This window comes from Vanellus vanellus (genome assembly GCF_965231255.1).
Source record: "Vanellus vanellus genome assembly, chromosome: 6".
NCBI classification, from domain to species: Eukaryota; Metazoa; Chordata; class Aves; order Charadriiformes; family Charadriidae; genus Vanellus; species Vanellus vanellus.
In genome coordinates, this window is record NC_138911.1 from 31,281,674 (window position 1) to 31,303,746 (window position 22,073).

General features: G+C 49.7%; 4 protein-coding genes across 6 annotated transcripts in view; 1 reads left to right on the forward strand and 3 right to left on the reverse strand.

Moving 5' to 3' along the window:
- NUMB (NUMB endocytic adaptor protein) overlaps nucleotides 1–22,073 on the forward strand; it is a 232,027-nt gene that overhangs the window by 69,833 nt on the left and 140,121 nt on the right. The gene's annotated exons all lie outside the window — the stretch shown is intronic.
- On the reverse strand, nucleotides 254–6,560 carry LOC309673155 (acyl-coenzyme A thioesterase 5-like; the record flags this gene model as incomplete). The annotated part of the gene is made up of 3 exons (XM_082484877.1): nucleotides 254–2,067; nucleotides 2,925–3,127; nucleotides 6,002–6,560. 3 exons carry the CDS (start codon nucleotides 6,558–6,560, stop codon nucleotides 1,492–1,494), a joined length of 1,338 nt encoding a protein of 445 aa, XP_082341003.1. The 3' UTR covers nucleotides 254–1,491.
- Nucleotides 6,810–13,801, reverse strand: LOC309673188 (acyl-coenzyme A thioesterase 1-like). The gene is made up of 3 exons (XM_082484918.1): nucleotides 13,182–13,801; nucleotides 10,505–10,707; nucleotides 6,810–8,772 (listed from the first exon to the last, which is right to left on the reverse strand). The coding sequence occupies exons 1-3, from the start codon at nucleotides 13,789–13,791 to the stop codon at nucleotides 8,167–8,169; spliced, it is 1,419 nt and encodes a 472-aa protein (XP_082341044.1). The 5' UTR covers nucleotides 13,792–13,801; the 3' UTR covers nucleotides 6,810–8,166.
- On the reverse strand, nucleotides 15,878–19,479 carry LOC309673514 (acyl-coenzyme A thioesterase 5-like; the record flags this gene model as incomplete). Its single annotated transcript, XM_082485300.1, has 3 exons — nucleotides 15,878–16,459; nucleotides 17,067–17,269; nucleotides 18,870–19,479. The coding sequence occupies 3 exons, from the start codon at nucleotides 19,477–19,479 to the stop codon at nucleotides 15,878–15,880; spliced, it is 1,395 nt and encodes a 464-aa protein (XP_082341426.1).

Genomic DNA, 22,073 nt, shown 5'->3' on the forward strand with positions numbered 1-22,073 from the left:
CAGCATAATAACAGTTAACTGGAGAGAAAAGATCCCTGAGAGCAAAGCAAAATTCAGTACCATAAATGAAGGGTTTGTATCCTCCTGGGCAGCTCTCAAACTGGTCTGACAAAATGACCTTGGAAGGAGAAATTGTATTGATAGAGGCCCTTGTTAAACAGGCCTTTGGTGCTGGCACCATTCCAGCAATACTCTCTCAGGAGATCAACTCATTTGGGAAGAAGTTGTTTCTTTGTACCTGAATGGTGGGGAAGAATGAGGCACTAGCCAAAAATTAATTAGGATGAAAAAAAAAAAAAACAATCTCAGGCAGTCATGGAAAAGATATCCTAGATTTGGGGTTAGATTTTTTCTTTTCTTTTGATTTTTTGAGGGGGTGTGGGGAAGGGTTGTTGGTGGTTGGGTTTTGTTATTTTTTGTTTGTTTGTTTGTTTTTTTTGCCCCCCCCCTTTTTTTTTTTTTTAAGTATTATGATTCTAAGTTAATCATTGCCATAAGGTGACAGCTTTTTACAGTCAGTCTTAACAACCTTCTGCTGGCCAGGTTTTCTGTCTCTCAACTTTGCTTCCTCCCCAGGAACAGCTGTCAGCATCTGTTGATGTCATTACTAAAGAGTTCCACAAGTAATTAATCCCTAACTTAATGGCAGGTGTCATTAGTTTAAAACAAGCAATGAAGAGAGAAGTAAGACTTCCACATAGCATAACTGCATTTAGCCACGCTTTAACCTATCCAACAGAAATGTAATACCCTGAGTGTCAAATGCCAGTCCAAGACATTAGGGATGTAACCATCTGTTCCTGTAATACAAGTCAGTGCTCATGCTGCTGTTCTTCCAGGATGACAGGAAAAGTACTCTTCATTTTCCCACTCTACAAGTAGTTTTTGTTGGGAAGAAAGAGACTGTGTCACCAGAAGACCACTACCTAAAGTCAAGGTATATCAGTCTCATTACAAATAGATATCCCCAGCTTCAGGTAAATGGAAAACATTTCCAAAGTGTATATGGCTGAAACTGAGAGTTCTGGGCTAAGGTAAATTAAGGCTCAAAGCCAGAATCATTCAGCATTTTGATGCCAAAGTTTATCATCCATGGGTTGCCATCATTCCCCAGGTGCAATCCAGTCTATCATTGCTGAGGGTGTGGGCTAGCTCTTAAATTCTCCGAGTCATAAATACTGCAAGGAAGAAAGTACCTACTAGTCTCTTCAGATACTTGTTTCTTGATATCACGACCAATTCAGGCTGTCAAATTTGTACTACAATGCAGCCTACTTATCATTGTTTCACTTCTACTCTGTGTACCTAGTTAAAGTTAGGCTAGTCCAAATAAATCCCCTTCTTTTTGGATTTATACTTGTAGCTAAGTAGTCATTTGGTTATTTCATATTTCAAAGCTTTTCTCAGTCAGTCCCTCCAATTCACCAGTCATTTTGGTGGCTCAAGCTCAGTCCTCTACAGTTCTGCAACAGCTTGCAGGTGCTTAAGTGTTCATCCCAAATGCAAGTGCAGAAACTCCTGAATCTTTCCCCAGGAGTGTTCCTGTGCATGGGCATGTGCTTTGCTCTCTCCACCCCCCAGAACAGGCACCCCCAGAACACGATCCATAGCTACCTGACAAAATGGAGTAGAAGGAGGATCAATTCGGTGACCTGCTCCTGGATAACTCAAGAGTTCAAAGTTTTCTTTCCCATGCTGGCGTAGACGCCCAATTACCAGCTCAGCATACAAGGAGCTCTTCCACATACGATCATCTTCCCCTACCACTAAGAGAAAGTGACCTTCTGCTTTTTCAATGGGGATCGTGCAAGGAGAATTAGCAGGATTTGTTGGGTCATCCAGAGCTTCAAAAGTGTCAAATACACCAGCGTCAGAAACACTGACCTTATTCATATCAAAACGCAGCCCAGGCAGAGTCATCTCACCATAATGGAGGTCTGCAACTGTGTTTGAACTACAGCCGGAGATACAGACAACAGCCACCACTTCTGGCAGGAAGGTGATCATGGAGAGTGCTAATTCTGCCCCTTTCCCAGTCCCAATCACTCCAACTCCTGGTCCCTTCACCTTCAGATAAGACAGGGGGTGGGGAAGACAGGAAGAAAGGAATAAAGGAAGTATGCATTATAACAGGATTAGCCATGAAATGCCTTTGGAGTTGGGTTATCAAAAAAAAAAAAAAAAAGTTAGGTTAATTATTGCTGTGACCTATTGGAAAGCTACAGCCTGGACCCCAGCTCCTCCCTCTGTTTAGTGTCTTATTTTTCAGAGACAACAAGAGCTGTCAAACCCCAAAGTAATACATACAGGTATAAGAAGTACCATCACTTGGACCTCACCTAGTCCCTATTGCATATTTTGAAGCAAATATTTTCTCTGTTTCCCAAAATAAGTAGCAGGAAATTCAAGCACAGTCTATTCCTACACGTCTCAGGCAAATAAAGTAATCTCACAAATGACACTTGAAGGATTAGATAAGCAGTTATTTAGTCTTGTCCTTTCCTAGCCTGGGAAGTAAAACTGAAAGCAATGTCCCAAGTCATCAAATCCATTCTTTTGCTGACTCTTGAGCACTTTTGTATCATCCTCTCTTAAAATAACTGTGTTCATTTAAAAAAAAAATCCCACTTTTATCACCAATGCTCCTGTTCAGAGGATATTCTGGCACTTCACTGTTCTAATGATCAGGAATCTTCTAGTTTCCAGCATGAATTTATTTAACAGACAGCTTGTGCTGGAAGAAATGCACTCTCCACCGTAATATACGTAGCTGCCTATGCAGGAGCTATACTTTTTCCATTATTGGGCCAAAACCTGCCCAGCAGAAACTGATACTCCAAAAAAAAAATAAATAAATCACCACCACCAGTTGGGCATGACTGCTGAATCCTCCTTTGTCCTGAGAGATCTCTCATTACACTCACCTTTGGGTGACGCTGCAGGAATCTAGCTGCCTCCTCAAAGTACTCAAGTTTGAATTCTTTCATAACCTTAGGCAGATCTTCAAAGTCAAAATATGGCAGAGAAAGGGCAGCAAAACCACGGGTAGCCAGGAGACTGGATCTAAATTCAATCAAACCTCCTTCATCACCATACATGTCAATCACTCCTGGAAAGGGGCCATCCCCTATATTAAAAAGAAGGGGTACAGAGGACAAGTTATCAAACAGGACACTAAAAACTATCTGGTGAAGAGTGAACATCAAAATATAGAAGGCTTAAGACATTTTCTATTAATACTCATTAATTTTCCATTTGCACAGCAGAGATTAGAGAACCAATGCTGTAGCCCACTTTAGCCATTTCAAACTAAGAATAGGTCCTTATCTTCCTGTAAAAATATGTGAACAGTTAAACTTGTTTTTTAAAAAGAAACTGGTCTAAATGTTTTTTTCAGTGGTCTTAACACCCCACTCTCAGAACAATCATACCCTAAATCAGCTCTTTTCCCACAAAGAAGTCGTATCTTAATTAGCAAAGTGCAGGCTCATTACTAATGAGGCAAGAGCACTGAGCCCTAGAAGTAAATTCTACAAAACTTACGCAAACTCTGGAATAAGGTGCATTGAGCAAAACGACACTCATTGCTACATGAAATCAACTGGACTTAATAGCTCTATCTCAACATCAGCACTGTAACACTTAGCAGCAGAACTGCTACTGCAGATGTGAAGAAACAGGGTAAAACTGAGAGCTACATGGGTGGGGTGACTGATACATAGATAAACATGCCTATACAGGTGTACAATCAGTCCCACAAAACTGCAGAAATAATCGAACTACAATTTTAAACGAGCATGCTTTTGCAGCCAAGGTCGTATTGCAATATTACTGTATGCCATGCCAGCAGATCTTGGGTTACAAGGCTAAGGATATTACACTACCTCTTGGAACTATAAAGACCCCAGGCAGGAAATCTCTTTTTTTACTGGCCACCAGATGTCACCACTGATGTACTCGGATCCAGCTCACTACAACTATCTCAGCAGAAAAAGCACCTGCTTGTGCAAGAGTGCATTAACTCTCTGACATTACCCATATGCAATAAAAAAAAAAAAAAAAAACAAACCAAAAACCAAACACAAAACCTCTGGCATTTCAAGGTGCTTGAGAAAAGGAAGTTTTGGACAAGACATGTTATATGGTGGAAATCTCCTAAGTTAAAGCACTAGGAAGTCAGAAAAGGACTGAAGCATGCTTTTGGGTTCTTTTTCTTTCAGTTCTGAATTTTTTCATAGAAGTTCAATATTCTGCTTGAGAGAAAATGTCTGGATAAATTTATCACAATGCCATGATCAACAGTAACCTTTAGTTAATAACTGTCAGCCTAGATGGCTAGAAAAAAGAAGTATTCATTCATTTATCACCCCTACCTGGGAAGCTTTATAGCAAGAACATGCGATCAAAACACAGTCAAGCATGATTGCATTTCTCTCTCATGAAGACAACCTTTAACTTACACGAAGATCCTGGACTGCTGACACATGCCTAAGTATATAGTTTCTGCATAGCTCACTAAAAAGCAGGATAAAGTGGGCTAGACAACTTTAGTATTGCTTAAAAACAAACAAACAAAACCACCCCATACCTGTAACTCCTATGCCTGAATTGAGAAATCTCTTTCATATTAAAATTACAGCATAAGACCACTGATGTCATCTCACTTTTACTAAGAATGGTTCACATTTAAGATTCCTATCTTAACAATATAAGACTTCTCCATCCCTAGGGCAAAGAAAGGTATTGTAGTAATGCTGTAACTGGATCCTCCATTGAGAAGGAAGCCAGTATCATTTAAGCAATGATTCCAGACTTTTCCACACTATTATGATGACAGACTTTCTAAAGGGAAAAACACAGTTCCATGTTGCAGATCTCTGGATTCCCACTGTGCTCAACAGAAATCCAGCTCATCCTCTAAGGCAGGATATATCAAAACAACCATGTCTCAGTGATGGAAAATCCAGAATGCTGACTAAACATTTGATCTAAAATTCAAAGTTCAATCTCTGTTGTTGTGTCTTCTTCAGTGGACTTTGGATTTGTATCTAAATGGATAAAAAAGATTATTGGTTTGGAAATCATTCACTGAAAATACTTAAATCCCTAATAACTTCAGTGGTACATACAGCACTTGCTGAACCAAGTCGTTATAAATTATAGGTAACGTGGAGCATAGCACTAGGGGAAATACAAGAAGTTTAAATCACAGCTCAAGTGTACAAACACCATCATCAGTGAAAGGTTTCATTTTCCAACAACACTAGCAGTCCATCAGAATATCACACCTCATAAAGCACAAGCATCCCACAAGTAGAACAGGTAGAACTTGCTCAGAAATCTATTTTGCCTTTATACCACAGAACAGCTGAAGTAACTCAATTATTAACTTAGCTATGGCACTCACGTAACAGAGTTTGAATACCTATATCCTCTAGAATCTCTTCCGCTGCTCTGCTTACTAGCATGTGTTTCACAGGGATAAAAAAAAAAAAAAAGCCTTTTTCATTCAGTCCTACTCAGGGTAAAATCCTTGGGAGATTAGTACAGGCTCACCCCATGAAGCCTATTGGATTTTCTAAATGTTACAGGTTCCGGTAGTCCCGAGCAGACAACAAACCTACTGAAAAATCGTAAACTGAGAGCAGCGACATAGGTAAACTCCTCAACCCCTACTCTCATTTATCTTCTGCCTGTCTCACAAGAGCCACCTGCCCGTGCCTGCCCTGCCCGGTGCTGCCGGTAAGGACCAAGCAGTGTCGCCACGCTCAAGGGGAGCCGTGTCCCGACATGCCTTTGGGAGTGTCTCCGTTAAGATGTCAAGAAAAAAAAAACCCTGCCACCTGACTGCAGGGCGGCGTGCAGATCTATTGCGGAATATGGATTTCCCGGGTGATATCCTTCGCATGTTTTTCTTGTAAAAGAGATTTTCCTTGCTCTGGACAGAGAAGCCGGGGGGTCCCGCCGGTCCCAGGGCTAAGGTCTCGGCCGGGGCACTCACCCGGCGGCAGGAAGAGGGAGCCCCTTACGCCTCCCTCCTTCAGCCGGATCCTCCGCACGCCGGGGGCCGTGAACCACCTCTCCACCTCGGCCTTGGCCACCACCGGCCCGGGGATGGCGCCGGGCTGGCTATGGCCCTGGTGGACCAACATCTCCACCTTCATCGGGGTGCCGGTGCTGCGGGGCACGAGCCGTTGGTACGGCCTCTCCATGCCGGCGGGGGCGAGGCTCCAGAAGAGCCCCATGGGCTCCACGCCGGTGTAGTCCCCGCCGTGCGAGGCGTCGGTGCCCAGGTGCAGCTCGCCGCGGCTGTCCGCCCGGTAGTGCGCGCACGACTGGAAGAGGCAGCCGCGCTCATCGGCCGCCACCGCCCGCAGGGTCACCGGCTGCCCCGGGCCCAGTCCCGCCACCCGCGTCTCCACCTGCTCGTCCGCCAGGCCGGCGGCGGGGGACACGGCCACGCTTACAGCCCACCGCCGCGGCGGTGGGAGAAGCGGCGGGGCGCGGCACAGAGCCCGCGCCGGGGCGGCAGCGGCGGCGGTGGCGACCGCTCTCCACATGTCGATAGCGGGTGGGCGAGAGCTGTTGCGCCAACGGCAATAACGGTAGTGAAGCCACCGCCCCCGCCAGGCAGCCTCAATCGACAGCAGAGCCCCGCCCGGGCGGCGCGTTGCTACAGCGACAGCACCGGGTCGGGGCGGGGAAGGCACTTCCCCCGGGCCCCTCCCGCCTCTGCACCGCCTCCCGCTTCCCCCGTCCCCCGTCCCCACCCCCCCAGACCATGGAGAGCAGCGAGCCGTCGGTAGAGGTTAACGTTTCATTTTAATCCGTTAAAAAAAAATTACAGTGACTGCAAAACGCACAAACACTCCCAACAGAATTCACAGAAAACACGAGCAGCAACTTAGGCTGTATCCACTGGGCATGGGGTTGTAAGGCACTGATGTGTTAAAAACTTAACTTTTATACAATAGTGCAAACTCACCGGCACCCCACGAGCAATATTCAGTGCTTTTTTCTTTCAAACTCACCCGTGGGTGCCAAACATTACCAACACCCTGCCAAACCAGGGCTGGGGGGTGAGCAGGCCCTGCTGCCCCCCGGCTCCTCAGAGAGAAGCAAAAATGGAGTCCGGGGCTGAGCAGGGCCTAGCGGGAGAGAGGCCTGTTCCCACTGCAGCAAGGCCACCGCCTCAATGCCCCATCCAGCCTGTCTCCCCATGCACGGTGGCAGCTCCTACAACCTTGCCTGCCTAGCACCAGGCGGCAAGGCAAAGGTAAGGCCTCACGGAGCTGCCCTGCCAGCTTGGCAGCCTTGCTATTTTCAGCAGCGCTTACAAGCGGGCAGCTGTGGAGGCATTAAGGGAACGTACAGGCAGGGAGAATACTGCCCTCCAACAGTGCTGTGGACCTGAACGGGGATATCCAGCCCTGCTGAGGAGATGCCCACGATCAGTTCTGGGCATGACTACCAACAGGTCAGATTCTGCTGTTTCTTCATGCTTGCAAACTTTCCAAAACTGCACAAATGTCTCATTTCTACTGCATGTGCTCAGAATGTCGTGTCAGCCTATGGGCTGTTGTTTATAAATGGGAGATGTGTTATCAGAGGATGCAAGCAAAGTATTGCTGCTTTTGGTAAGTGAAATATTAGATATTAAGTGTTAAGGCAGATGCATTTCAGTGATGTGGGAGAAGAGGAAAGAGCAATGAAGGAGAGGGAAGTGAACAGGGAGAACAGAAAGATTGCTGGGGGAAGAGAGAACAGCTGCTTCTAGAAAAACTAGAGTACGAAGCTGGCTCTGGTAAGGACATACCATGTTTCCCCTGAGATAGCCAAGGCAATTTTCATCCCAGTTCTCAGCTTGGATGAGTTACCTTCCACTTAAATTCACATTCAAAGCAGACCCAGCCTTACCACCATCTTTTTTCTGCAGCTTGTAATCCCATACTACACACAACAGCAGACCAAGATTGCTAACCAAGGTTAAAGGAGGGTGTTAAAAGGAAGCAAGCTCTCATGCTCTTGCCTACTATCATCCTCCAAAAAACCCAACAGCTTATTCTCTGATTCTCTGAAATTCTGTTCTTTGTTCTCATTCAGAGCTGTTTAACGAAACAAACTTGAAACACCAGCATCTGCGTCTGTAAAGTAACCTAACTCACATCACAGCTTATTGGATGTTCCAGATGGCTTGCCCGTGAGGTGTTTGTGGAAGAAAGCTTGGATCTGCTGCCAAGCACCTATCTGTGCCTCACAGTGTGCCTTGGGCTCCCCTCCCCACACCACAGGCTTGCCAACTAGCAGGTGCATTGAGGCTGCACACATTGGGAAAAAGGGGGGTTCAATGTAGTGCCCTGCTCCAGGATAACAGACTATCTCAGGCTTTTCCTTCCCATGAGCTTGCAAACGTTTGCTCCCCTCAACTGCAAAGAATTCACTTTTCCAGTTGCGATCATCCTGACCAACAATGAACAAGAAGTGACTCTCAGCCTTCTCCAAAGGGATAAAGCTTTGGCGGTCAGGCCCTTCTAGTGGATTGTTCAGTACATCGACAATATCAGCAATCCCAGACTTGTTGACCTTGATTCGTTTTACATCAGCACCGAGGGGTGGAATGGTGACATCCTTGTAGCGGAGCACTGCACCCACATTTGCCACCGAGCCGTTGATAAGGGCGGTGGCCACGATGCCCTTTAGGAAGGAGGCCATGGAGATGCACAGATCACCCCCCTTCGAGATTCCAAGCAACCCAATCCCCGGACCTTTAACCTGGAGGGGAGAGAAGAGAAACCACAAGCAATGAAACACAGCATGTCACTTCTTTAAAATGTTGCCATGTTTGCAGCAGTGTCTGTCCCGAATCTGGACCTCAGGTAGAGACATCTAAGGTCCTCTGTGCAGAGCCCATGGCTGAGGGACCCTGGGGCATTGTTCTGTGCTTGACTGAGGATCATAAGCCCTGCTTAGACTGCAGCGTCATCCTAACAAAACTACAAGGCTCAGTGCTGAAAGGGTACTGCAGAGGGTACAGCTGTGCTTGCAAAAAGCATGCAGACGTGCAGCCCCAGACTCACTTTGCTTATAAGGTAGTTCAGGGAAGAAGAGGAAAGGGGCTGGGGAGGCCTCTTCTACAAATGCTTTCTTTCAGTGCAAAATGCTCAAAGTCAGCAATGACTATGATACTGTCAATAGTTATGATAATGTATTTCTTATATTCAACCACTGTCTTTGATTCCTCTATCAAGAAGGGTAGCAGACTCCACATCAGTTGCTCTCCTGTTTCTCTGGTATGCTTAGTGTCTCTCAGTGAAAAGGAAGTATTCTGAGGTAGCTTACTCATTAAAGTGTACCTTAAAAAAATAACCCATTAAAACCATTTTTCTAAGAAAATTGTCCAGTCCTCTGGAGTCAATCTAGCATAGGTTACCTTCATTTTCTTTTACACTGGCAAATTAACTAAAATAGGAAAGCTAAATGATCTTATGGGGTGCCAAAATCTTCTAAGGACACTGGAAGAAGGTTAGCTAATAGCGCAACTGCTCCAATATCCAAAGACCCTCAGGGGTAAAAAGGCTCTGAGACAACATCCAAATTTAATACTTTTCATACTTTATCACCAGTGTTGCAGGCTCCAAACCCACTGACTCTGAAGCATGGAAATATGGCTGAAAACTTTGTAACGTGTTAAAAACATGGTGAGGGTACCTGTGGAGGTGTTAGTGGGAGGCTATGGTGCTGCTCTCAGAGGAAGAGGGAAAAAAAGCAATTTTCAGAGTTTTTTGGGCAGAGAGGAGGCATGAGCAGTTAGGGTTAGGGCGACTGAAAAGCAACCAAGACACTTAACAACTACTTATCTTTCTGAGGTTGAGGAAGGTATTTATTTTGAGCTCTCCAGAGAAATCAAGTGTTGCCTCATGCAATTCTAGTTATCGTCATGGACAGCTACTTGGAAGGAGATGCAGAACCGAGCAGGGTTCTCTTCCAAGAGGTGTCGACTCAGAAGGATCCCTAAGTTCACAACTAGCTACTAAAACCCATACTCACCAAATACCATCATTTGGAGTGATTTTAACAGCTTATACAACACACAGCAACAAATGCGTACTGGTGGACTTCCTTGAGACCTGGATCACGGAAGCTTAGCATGTGCTGAAAAGGGCATTTAGTTCTGAAGGACATTCTACAGAACATAAACCTAAAAGCCCCACTGGAAGTCAAATAAGCCTCTAGGCAACTAGTACCCTAGTTATGACACTGGCTTGAATGGAGCAGAAATTACCAGCATGTGACCTATGTGTCACTGTGTCACCTGGCCAGTTCAAAGGGAAGAACTGGAATAATCTGCCAGAGAACCATTGTAATGGGAATTAAAGATATACAACAAATTAATTACAGCCAACTGGAATGGAGATGCTATTTTAAGTACAGCAGCTCTGCCCCATCTGCAGTGTGACAGGACCTGAGTTCCATGTAGTGAGAAAGCGTCAACGAACAAACCAACCTGGGTGTGTTGTAACATATAGTTTACGGCTTCTTCAAAATATTCCAGGTGGAATTCCTTCATGTCTTTGGGGAGATCTTCATAGCCGTAGAAAGCCAGAGCCAGCACAGCAAAGCCATTGTTGGCCAGCAGGCATGCCCTGTATTCAGGGAGTCCTCCTCCAGTTCCATACAAGTCAATAATTCCTGGAAAGGGGCCATTTCCTGCAAAAGACCACATAACAGGACACATTAACCGACAGTTTTTAATTTATATTCCAAATTCATAGGTCTGGGAATGCGTTGTTTTAAAAAAGAATAAAATATAGAGCAGCAGAATGTCACTAAAGGTCCTAAATTACTGTGCCAGTTTTCAGTAAATGGCTACATTGCTTCAAGATTAAACAAGACAGCACAAAATAGCAGGCCTGCTTATATTTTGGATAACATCGGGGAACACATGGCTGGAAGGGCAGGGATCCCTTGACAGTCACAACTAGTTCTCTATATCATGTAAATTCACTGCAAAGGTATCAAGCTCTGCTTCAAAAATACCCAGGAGGCCTCTCCTCAGTGCATTTCTCAGAAGACTGATCCAAAAATCTCATCTTCTGATGGTTCCAGCTTCTCAGTTTCAGTGTAAGTGTAAAATTACCATTTATTCTGGGATTGAGAGAAGAAAGCATTTGCAACCAGCCTTGTGAACCTGGTGAAGTAAGCTTTCCATGAGCTTCATCAGGGGACAGGGACTGAAGTCCAGAGCTGAGAGGGATTGCTGCAAAGTATGGAAAGAAGGAGGCCAAGGGGCAGACTGCCATTCCTTCTCAGAAGGCAGGGCGAGGTGTCTGCAGACTAACATGCAGAACTTGGGCAACAAACGCGAAGAACTGGAAATTCACCTCCAGCCACTTGGCTACAACACAATCAGACACTGGCTGGGACAGCATGTATGATTTTGGCACTATCATGGAGGAGTTACTAGGGTCAGACAGGGAAAAAAGGGGAGAGGGGAAGGCACATGCTACGTAAAGGAGCTCCTCGAGTACATGGAGTTCCAGAGACATGCTTGGTGGAAGCCTCTGTGTCACAGGGGGAAGGAAAGGTGGGATGTGGTGGTGGTGTGGCTGCTACAGACCACTCAACTAAGAAGAGGCAAGAGATCACGCTTCTTACAGACAACTAGCAGATGTCTGGGCAGCTCCTGGGAGGACAACACAGCATTTGTCATATTGAGAGATATTAGTTGTTTAGCTTAAATAAGTGTGTTTTAATTAGAATAAATGACTTAGGGTTATAACATGGTGTGATTTATGCTGTTTGCCTAGCTTTACTTGGCACAAGTAGCTAGTTTTGCTGACGCCTTTAGGCCTCAATAGTTAATTTTCTTAGTAATTTTCCTAGCAGCTGGTACAGTGCTGCATTTAGTCTTTTAGTATAAGGAAAATGTTGATAACACGCTGACGTTTTGGTAGAGTTTTCCCCAAGTCTGGGACTTTTCAGTTCCCCATGTTCTGCCAGTGAGCGCAGGTGCCCAAGAAGCGTAAACCAGAGGATAAGGAGGCTACAAACCTCAGCAGAGACTGTAAATAAACAAGATAAGAGCAGTCAATGATCTGCCTGCCTGGACACAGAAAAAGAATCCAATACGGTGTTAGAAGACCCCAGACCAAAAATCATTGCACTGAAAGACACAGTGTGTGAAGAGCATGTGAGGGACAGGTGTATAGATCGCAAGCATATAATTCCCCAGGGATTTCTTTGTTCGATGTCCCTCTCTGGAGGTACCCAGTTAGCTGACCCTGCTGCTGTACCTTTCAATTAAATTATTTACTTTTATAAAATCCGATGCCTGAGACTCTGCTACGGGAAACCTAGGGTTGAGCCTGAAGGAGGAAGCTTGCCCAAGAGTGTGTGTGTGAGGAGTGGAAAGGGGCACCTGTCAGCTCACTGGAGTCACCTGCTGTGAAGGTACTCTGGTCCTAAGCAGTTAAGGACTCGGGTGGTGTGTGTACGACTCCTTGAATGGTGTGTGAATGCTCAGGCAGCAACTTCTTTAACAGTCAGGCAACTTGAAAACCTCGCAGACCCTCTCAAAGATTATTTTTTTTGACAAAAATACTGCAAGGGCAAACCTGTCTAATGCTTTCCTTGATCTTCTGCTCACAAACAGGGAAGAACTGGAGACAAATGTGGCGGCCAAAGGCAGCTTGGGCTGCAGCAACATTATTAAGCTCAGGATCTGCGGAGAGGCTGGGAAGGGAGGAAAGCAGCAGGCTTACGACGTTCGACCTTCAATTTACTCAAAGAATTACTGGCTGCATTCCCTGGAAAGCAGCCAGGTAGAGGAAAGGTACCTTGGACTGACAACACCTGAAAACACCTCCCACGGCATTTGGAAACAAAAAGGGGACTGCGATCAATGCCTTCACCTCCAATATGAGTCAATAAAACAAACTCATGTGTTTCAGCCCACCGCAGCGTGAGGAGTGTGGCCAGCAGATCAAAGCCGCTCGGGCTGATCAGGCGGCTCCTTGAGGAGTGACCGGTGCCAGCCGGCGAGGTCCACCTCCCCCCTGCCCTCTGCCTGCTACCAGGCTCAAGGGGAGGCTGCAGGGGGTCTGGCTCCGGGCCTGGGAGCGCAGGGCCGAGAGCGGAGGCAGGACCCGCGGGGGAGGGAGCCCGGCACGGCCGGTACTCACCGGGGGGCAGGAAAAGCGTCGCTCGGATTCTCCCCTCTCGCACCGGCACTCTCCGCACCCCGTCCCGCAGGAACGCCCGCTCGTGCTGCGCCTGGGCCAGGAGCCGCCCGGGGGGCTCCCCGTGGCCATCAAACACCTCCAGCTGCAGGAGGAAGGGGCTCTGCACGTCCCGCTTCACCAGCCGCCTGAAGGGCTTCTGGGGCTGCAAAGCCCAGAGCAGCCCCATGGGCTCCAGGCCGGAGAAGCTGCCTCCCGGCAGTGCGGGGCAGCGGGCGAGGTCCAGCTCCCCGTCGTCCTCCGCCTGGTAGCGGGCGCAGGCCTGGAAGAGCTCACCCGTCTCGTCCCGCAAGGACGTCCGCAGCGTGACCTGCTGCCGCGGGCCGAGGCCCTGCACGGCGATGGCCAGCGGCTCGTCGAAGAGGCTGCGGGCAGCGGGCGAGAGGCGGATGGAGGGGGCCATGGAGGAGAGGCCGCGGGCAGGGCCTGTCCCGGGGGTCCGTGCGGGGCTGCGGGGCTGTGGGGCTGCAGGCGCGGGGCTGGGCCAGCGCAGCCGCTTCTGCCAGCCGCGGGAGCTCGCCCGGCACAGGGAGCGGGCAGTGACCTGCCACATGGCCCCGGGTCGCTTCCGCCTGTGGGGGCTGATTCCGGGGCAGGTCCCCGCGGGATCGGGGCCCGGATGGCGCGGGCGGTTCGGGAGCGCCGCTGGCGCGTCCCCGTGGGGAGGAGCGGGGCGGCAGGTCCCCGGCCCCGCCTGCCTCCTCCCCTGTCTGCCTCCTCCCCTGTCTCCTCTCCGCTCCCCTCCCCGGCCGCGGGAGGGTTCTCTGCCAGATGGTCTGAGGTACGTCCTGGCCGCGGGCAGCTCCTCTTCGGTGGCCCCCCGAGCTCCCCGGGGCTGGGCGTTGGCTGTGGGCGAGGGGACGTGCGGGGAAGGGCGTGAAGTCGCAGTCGGGATTCACTTGTCGGGACACGGAGAGGGAGGAGCCTGTGTGCGAGCGCCCGCACGGAGATGGGGCAGCCCGGGCGGCGCGGGGGCTCCCGCCCGCCAGCAGCGAGCCTGAAGTGGGGCCGTGCAGCTCAGCCGAGGGAGGGGAGCGAGGCCCAGCCCCAGCCGAGGCGGGGAGAAGCCAAACCAGCGCCAGCCCGGCATTCCCCCGTGTCATTTCTTGGCGCCTCTTCCACCATGTTGTTTGCCCCAAGGCCTGGGCAAGGCGGGTTATGTCTCCGCCAGGCTCGGCCCAGCCCTGACACCCGTGCAGCCAGATGGATTGGGAAGGGCAGTCAGGGAGGCAGGAGGGATAAGGGAGGGATGCTCTCACAGACTCTTTAGGTGGGTCAGGGTCTTCCAATAATGGATTGCGCAAGGTTTTTAAAAGAAGGCCATTGAGTCTGTCTTAGCCAGAACTGGATCTTTTGCTCCACGGGGAACTGCAAAGGGAGAGCTGCTGCCTCAGGCTCCCTGACTCCTCCTGGGAGATACAGGTAGAGGTGTCTCTTGCTCGGAGCTCCCCACGTCTGACCTAGTGGTGTGAAACAAGTGGAAACATCTGAGGGAATCCTCAGCATTGCCCTGTTTTGAAATACTAAGTGGTCAGGGGTATTGGGCAGAGTCTCAGCAGTCTTTTGTTCCCCCTGGAGATTGCCCCGTCTCTCCTAAACAGGTGGGGTGATTTGTCATCTTGTATTTGGGTATGTTGTTTGGTGTCCAGCCCTCAATGTGTGGCAACTTCTCCTGTGTCCTTGGCTTGCAGGGCTGCATTTGATTACAAGCTTGACTATATGCTAGAGCAGAAGCTAAGGGGAAGCGCCCCGAAGGCTTAAGCAACACTCCTTTTTCTCCACACTTGGTGCCCCAAGAGCAGTGGAAGAGTCAAGGCAAGGAGGCTATGTGTCAGTCTTACCTGGTCTCCTCTCCTCACCTGGGCAGCTCTTTCTCCCAAGCTCCTGGTCAAGATGCAAAGATCCGTGTTTCTAACCAAAGCACAGCAAATGACTCCATGGCTTTCAAGTCTCAGGCTGTTTATTATAATTCCCACCCTAATAACGAAGGCCAAAAGGTTCCACATCATGTGGGGGAAGATCACAATGGCTGTGAATTCAGCACACTGGCTTTTGGCATGACATCCTGGGGCCAGAAGTATCCACAAGCCAGAGCACTCCCTTCTGAAGGGAAGACGGAAAGAAGGCACAGAGGACAAACAACCCTTCCCAAGGCTTAACTAGAGACACCCCGGCATGCTGGTAGAGTATCCATTCTTACACACTTCCAGCAGCACAGAGATCAGAGACGTTTCCATTTGAGACATTCACCTTAAGACTGGTGAAATCCTGGATCCAAAATTAGCATCTGAGAGATGTTGCTTTAAAGTATGACCTGAGGAGAGCATATGCGTGTAGAGGCCACAGTGATGTGCAAAGTACCGCCAAGTATTAGAAGAAAAGAAAGCACCTGAGAAATGTAACAGAGCATTTTGCACATGATCTGTTTTATCAAGAGACAATGCAAATCTATTTGCCATTCATTTTCTTTACAATTGAGAAAAAAAGTTCAGGAAAAACAAGAAAAGGCAAACCCAGTCATGGAAGATACTGTAGCTGCATCAAACCCTGTGAACAAGGGTTGAGCCGGTAAGTGTAAAAGAATTTATCAGATCATGTTGTTCAGAGTTGTGTGTTGCTCGCTCATTATTTTTTGCACATTAGTTGTCATTTAAATACTTGTTGAAAAAAGCCTGGATCTGTGGCCAAGCGTGAACCTGAGCTTTAGAATAAGGCCCGATCTGCCCACCCAGGACTGCCCGCTTGTGCAAAACGGGATGGTTTCCTATGGGGTACAAAGGGAAATAGGGAGGGTCAATGCAGTGGCCTGTTCCCGGGTAGGAGAGCATCTGAAAATTCTCTTTCCCTTGAGCCTGCAAAAGCTTGCAGACTTCAGCAGCATAATACTCACTTTTGACAACCCGGTCATCTTGTCCTGTGATGAACAGTAACTGTGCCTCAGCTTTCTCTAGTGGGATGAGGCTTTGGTTGCCAGGGGCTTGAAAGGGGTCAATAAGGATGTCAGAACAATCAAGAATATTGGAATCAATGATCTTGACATGTTCTTCATCGATGGGCAACAAGGGGATGATTTTATCCTTGTAACGGAGAGGAATAGAAGTAATGGCCACCGGGCCATTGAGGGAAGCAACGGCTGTGATGTTCTTCAGGAAGGCGGCCATGGCAAGAGAGAGATCAGCTCCTTTGGAGTAGCCGAGCAGTCCAACCCCTGGTCCCTTCACCTGGTAGAGAGGAGGAAATGCCCATCAGTACTGAGCTGAAAAACATAACAGCTAGTTGCTGGTGGGGAACATTGTTTAGTGTTGCGAGTTTGCAAAACACCGTGAAGGAGGTGATGGCAATGATTAGCTTTCCTTCTGCACAAGTGCCAAACACGCTTTCTGCTTCCAACACTGCCTCTGATAATGATTCCTGGTGCACTGACATCAGACAAGAGACGGGGAATGTGATTTCACCAATTTGAGGGCAGGTTGTGGGACACAGCTAAGAGTTATTAGTCTCAGACACTGGCAGGTGCTCTACTTTTCACTTTTAAGACCGTAGGAGGACATTTGGTGGCAATTTGTGAAGGCTCTCTCCCGCACAACCTTCCCACCTTGCTATGCCTCGGGTGTCTCTTGTGAGATTGCTTTGTGATCTCTCTCCACCACTCTCTCAGTGCATATCTGTTTGACCCTTCCTCTTCCCCACAGCCCAGGCACCCGAACTCCTGGCAGATGGAGCCGGGTGAGTATTTCAGCAGCTTCCTCCAGAGAAAACTCAAGCAAACCAATGGGCACTTTGGAGAAGTGCTCGCTGGAGCCCAGGGGACATGGAGGGTGCTCCTACCAGTGGGTGCTGCAGCATATAGTTCACTGCCTCTTCAAAATACTCCAGGTGGAGTTCAGTTGGCTCCCGTGGCAGAACCTCATACTGATAATAAGCCAGGGCCAGTGTGGCAAAGCCGTGATTGGCCAGCAGGCTGGCTCTGTGCTCAAAAAGACCTCCCCCAAGTCCATGTATGTCGATGATGCCTGGGAAGGGGTCTTCTCCTGGAGCAGACAAGACAAAGAGGTGTATTGCCTGAAAAGACTCCTTTCAATGTTTCTCTGCTTTAGAACACATCAGATGAGGCACACATCAGAAACGTGCAGAAAAGCATCTTTTGGGGAAAGGCATAATGAGTCACTCAGCTGTGTGGTGTTATCAGCTGGAAAAACTAGAGTGTGTTGCAGAGGAAGAAAGGCTTAGGAGCAGAACCTCTTGGGAAAAAGTGCAAACCCTTTTTTGGTTTTAGGAATCTGCAGTATTTCTGCAGTGTGCTCTTCCTTCTGCTGCTGTTTGCATAAAGGCAACTGGACATCTACTGACTCTTCATAGAGTGTGAGCATTCAAGGCAGTGGCTGTGTATCCCAGAGGCCAGGCGTGCAGCTGTCTGCGGCCCATGGCTCAGATGTGTGAAGCAGTGCTCTGTGGGTTTGCGCTGAACATGCACAGAAAAGGCTGTGGGGGTGCTCAAGGGAGGTGGGACATTATTATACCAAAAGCCCTTTGAGCTCCCCATCTTGACCGTGGCCTTAGGTGGTTTGCTGAAGAGTATCCAGCTCCTGAATCAGATTGTGGAGATGTAAGGTGTAGAAAGCACTCCCAGGAAAGGAAAATCACGATGGGGGTATGTCAGCGCAGGACAATTTGAGTGTGGTGAAATCATGGTGGAAAAACATGTTTCCAAATGGAACCGCGTAACAGAAATACTGGCTACAGACCAAGCTTGTGGCCTTGCTAAGGCAAAGATTTGCTGTGGTGGCAGCAGGATGAGGATAAACTCCTTCTATCCTGTGCCTGGGAAACAACTCACAGTGCCGGGGAGTACAGCAAGGGCCTGTCATTTTAAAACACGCACAAAAGGAGCGGGTCAGGGGACACTGAGGAAATGCAGCAGCATTTGGCTACTGTGAGCACCTCAGCGCTGGGGAGGCAGGAGAATTTGGGTACAAAATGTATACAGGTGGCTTCTTCCATCTCCTGGTCAGCAGGCGGGGGTAGAGATGAGGCAGGGGAGGGAGCCCTGTCCTGGGTGTGGATGGGATGTTGAGCCTGTGAAATCAGCCCTCCTGCACCCTGGGCTCTGGCAGGGAAGTCTCGGTGTAGCTGCCCAGAAGATACTGCATCCTGGTGGTGCCTTGGGCAACTCTTACACCTCAGAGAGATGCTCTGCCCCTTTTCCAGAGCAATTAACTGATTGCCTTTTCCCGCTGTGAAGCTTTTATGCCTGTAAATGTTCTTGAGCCCCCCGTCTTTCCCCTTTCACAAACTGATTAAGTCTACAGGAAGCCCAACATGGTGGACCGCGGTCACCATATAGTTAGTTGCTACAGTTCTGGGGGGGGTAGAAGAGCGTTCCCCCAAACCCACGTTTATAACCTCAAGCTGTGGGCAAAAAGGGTTATCCTTCTGCCAGATTTTGTAACCATGTCCTGGCACCCGTGCAGCCAGGTGAATTGGGAACAATGGTCAGGCTGGTCGTAGTGCAGGAGGGAGGGAGGGGAGGAGGGGTCCTTTCATGGACCCCTCTTTGCAGAGGTCATGGAACAGCTTGCACTGACAAAGCATTGGTTTAGGGAAAACAGGATGGCCGTAGCTGGTACTCACCGGGGGGCAGGAAAAGCGTCGCTCGGATCCTTCCCTCTCGCACCGGCACTCTCCACACCCCGTCCCGCAGGAACGCCCGCTCGTGCTGCGCCTGGGCCAGGAGCCGCCCGGGGGGCTCCCCGTGGCCATCAAACACCTCCAGCTGCAGGAGGAAGGGGCTCTGTACATCCTTCTTCACCATATACCAGAAGGGCTTCTGGGGCTGCAAAGCCCAGAGCAGCCCCATGGGCTCCAGGCCGGAGAAGCTGCCTCCCGGCAGTGCGGGGCAGCGGGCGAGGTCCAGCTCCCCGTCGTCCTCCGCCTGGTAGCGGGCGCAGGCCTGGAAGAGCTCACCCGTCTCGTCCCGCAAGGACGTCCGCAGCGTGACCTGCTGCCGCGGGCCGAGGCCCTGCACGGCGATGGCCAGCGGCTTGTCGAAGATGCTGCGGGCAGCGGGTGAGAGGCGGATGGAGGGGGCTATGGAGGAGAGGCCGCGGGCAGGGCCTGTCGCGGGGATCCGTGTGGGGCTGCGGTGCTGTGGGGCTGCAGGCACGGAGCTGGGCCAGTGCAAGTGCTTCTGCCAGCCGCGGGAGCTCGCCCGGCACAGGGAGCGGGCTGTGACCTGCCACATGTCTCCTGGGGTGCTGCCCTCACTGTGTCTGCATTCAGGCTGAGGCTTCTACAAATACAGCTTCCCACACACCGGCAAGGGGAGGGGAATCGGGGCAGGCGCTGTGTGGGCACACACCGTGCTGTGAGATGTCCTTGGATGCCTGGAGTCACCACTGCAGCCCTGTCAGCACACATGGAAGGGTGGAATCAGCCCTGCCATTTCACTGGCATTGCAGGAGCATCTCCAAAGGGCGGCAGCTCTTCCCAGACACTCCTTGACAAGCAGTGTGCTTATCTGCTATGGTGGCAGTTCTCTCAACCAGGGCTGCTGGTTACCATCCTTGCAGGACAGGATCCAGGTGAAGGTGCAGCTGCAGCCCTCCTCCCTGGGCTTCTCTCACAGGCTCTGTCTTTTTTCTGCCAAACTCGGACAAGCCACAGGCTCCCTTTGGAAAAGGATACCACTGTGCTGCATTCAGACCTGCAGGCAATTGGCACCACAGCCTGTGAGCATTTTGGCAGCTTGCTCCTGCCACCCCCGTGCACTACTGCCACCGGAAAGCCCACCCCTGCGACATGATTCTGAAGCCAACAGGGCGTTGTCATGTGTGACCAGCTGCAGGCATGGGGACAGTGTTGGGGCAGCATGGCAGGGTCTGGCACAGAGCACCTCTCCACTCCCCTCTGCTCCAGCTCCTGTCCCGCAGTAGGTTGTTATGGCTTGAGTAACCCACAATTCATTGTTGTTTAGACAATTATTCTCTCCCCTGATGACCCATTCCCACCCTGGAAGGTGAATCGGGAAAAAACAAGGAAACCCAAGGGTTCAAATATAAAGAGATTTAATAGAATAAGATCAAATAATTGACATTAATAATACTAAAGAACCAGTATTGATCATGATACCAATATAAAACATAGAAGGATTATACTCAGCCAATTCTATCAGTAGGAAGCTGTGTACTCCCAGCAGTGGACAGCAAATGTTGGACACTGCAAGCACTATTTCTTCGAGAGGAAGGGAAGGCCTCAGGGGTCCAGCACTGGGTCAAGAAGTTCTCAGGATGGCAGCCATCAAGGGAGAGAGCGAGCTTTGCAGCAAACTTTCTAATTTATATTGAATGTGACATTCATGGTATGAAACAATTCTGTTGGCCAGCTTGGGTCAAGTGCCCGGGTCTCGCTCTTCCTCATCCCTGCACCTGGCTAACTCGAAAACACTGAGACCTTGAAACCCACATACCATAGCTGGGTATAAAGTAAATATTTTCACAAATTCATACGCTAGAGTCTTCTAAAAGCGCATTTTTCCCTAGCATTAGAACAGAAATTAGCCCTGTGTTGCTCAAACCAGGACAAAGGCCGTGTGGAGAGAGGTCTCCTGTGGCAGCAGGAACTGCCAAAAGGAGTCCTAGGCAGACTCTGTGCTCAGCCCCTGGTGTGGGGCTCCAGCCAGAGCAATGGGGCACATTGAGGGCTCAGGTTCCACCTAACCCCTGGGGGAAGATGATCTGCAGGTGCTTATATAGGGTGGGAGCCCACCTTGCTCAGCGGGGACATCCCAAGAGGGGCTGGTGTGGCCCTGTGCTAGTGAGCGTGCATGGGGCTGTCGCCTGGGAGCACCTCAGGGATGAGACAGCCCCACAAGCCCGGCACTGCTCTCCTGGCACCTCCTGGGACGTGCAGTCTTGCACATCTTGCCAGAGGATGGCAGCTGGTGTGGTGTGGCCACAGGCTGCCCCAAGGCTCCTGTCCCTCCCTCCCTCCCTCCCTCCCTCCCTCTGGCTCTGCCACATGCTCTTCTTGCCCACACCCAGAGTGCTGTACCTGTGCCAGGGCAGGCCCACAGGCATCATCCAGCACTGCTGATAACATCCATTATGAAACCTGCCAGGCAGGGAAAGGCTGCAGTGCCCTGAATGAGGACACCCAGGAGTAGAAAACAGGACAGGGATGAGAGGCAGCTGCCATCTCTGAGGTCTGCCCCGGTGTGCCAGGCTGGCCAGGAGGACACCCACAGCCTGGAGACACCCTGGATGGCTGGTTGAGCAGGGCGGTGGGAGATGGCATCCACGAGGTAGGTGGCAGCCCTTCAGGATGCACAGGGATGATGGCCCCTGGCATGCTGGAGGAGGACAAAGCAGTTGGGGCTGCTGGTGGTGGTTCATCAGACACCGATGTCTTGGGGTGTGTGTGGCTACTCTGCCGAGGAGTGGTAGGAGGCCCTTGGTGCCTTTCCAACTACAGGGCCTCTGCTCCACCCTGGCATGTGCAGGTGGTCGAGATGCAAAAATCCCTGCTTCTAACCAAAGCACAGCAAATGACTCCATGGCTTTCAAATCTCAGGCTGTTTGTTACAAGTCTCACCCTAATAATGAAGGTAAAAAGGTTCATGTAAGGGAAGATCACAACGGCTGTAAATTCAGCCGACTGACATCTTGGGGACAGAAGTATCCACAAGTCAGCTAATGTAAATCTATTTGCCATTCATTTTCTTGACAATTGAGAAAAAAAGTTCAGGAAAAACAAGAAAAGGCAAACCCAGTTCTATCCTGAGTTATGGATGTGCAAAGTCATGGAAGATACTGTAGCTGCATCAAACCCTGTGAACAA

Bases quoted from the DNA above. Each gene is read 5' to 3' on its own strand.
- LOC309673188 (XM_082484918.1), bottom strand. From the start codon at position 13,791: ATGTGGCAGGTCACTGCCCGCTCCCTGTGCCGGGCGAGCTCCCGCGGC. The intron at 10,708-13,181 runs GTGAGTACCGGC...GGTCTTTTGCAG, and splicing joins GACGCTTTTCCTGCCCCCCG to GAAATGGCCCCTTTCCAGGA. The intron at 8,773-10,504 runs GTTGGTTTGTTC...TCTCCCCTCCAG, and splicing joins ATATGTTACAACACACCCAG to GTTAAAGGTCCGGGGATTGG.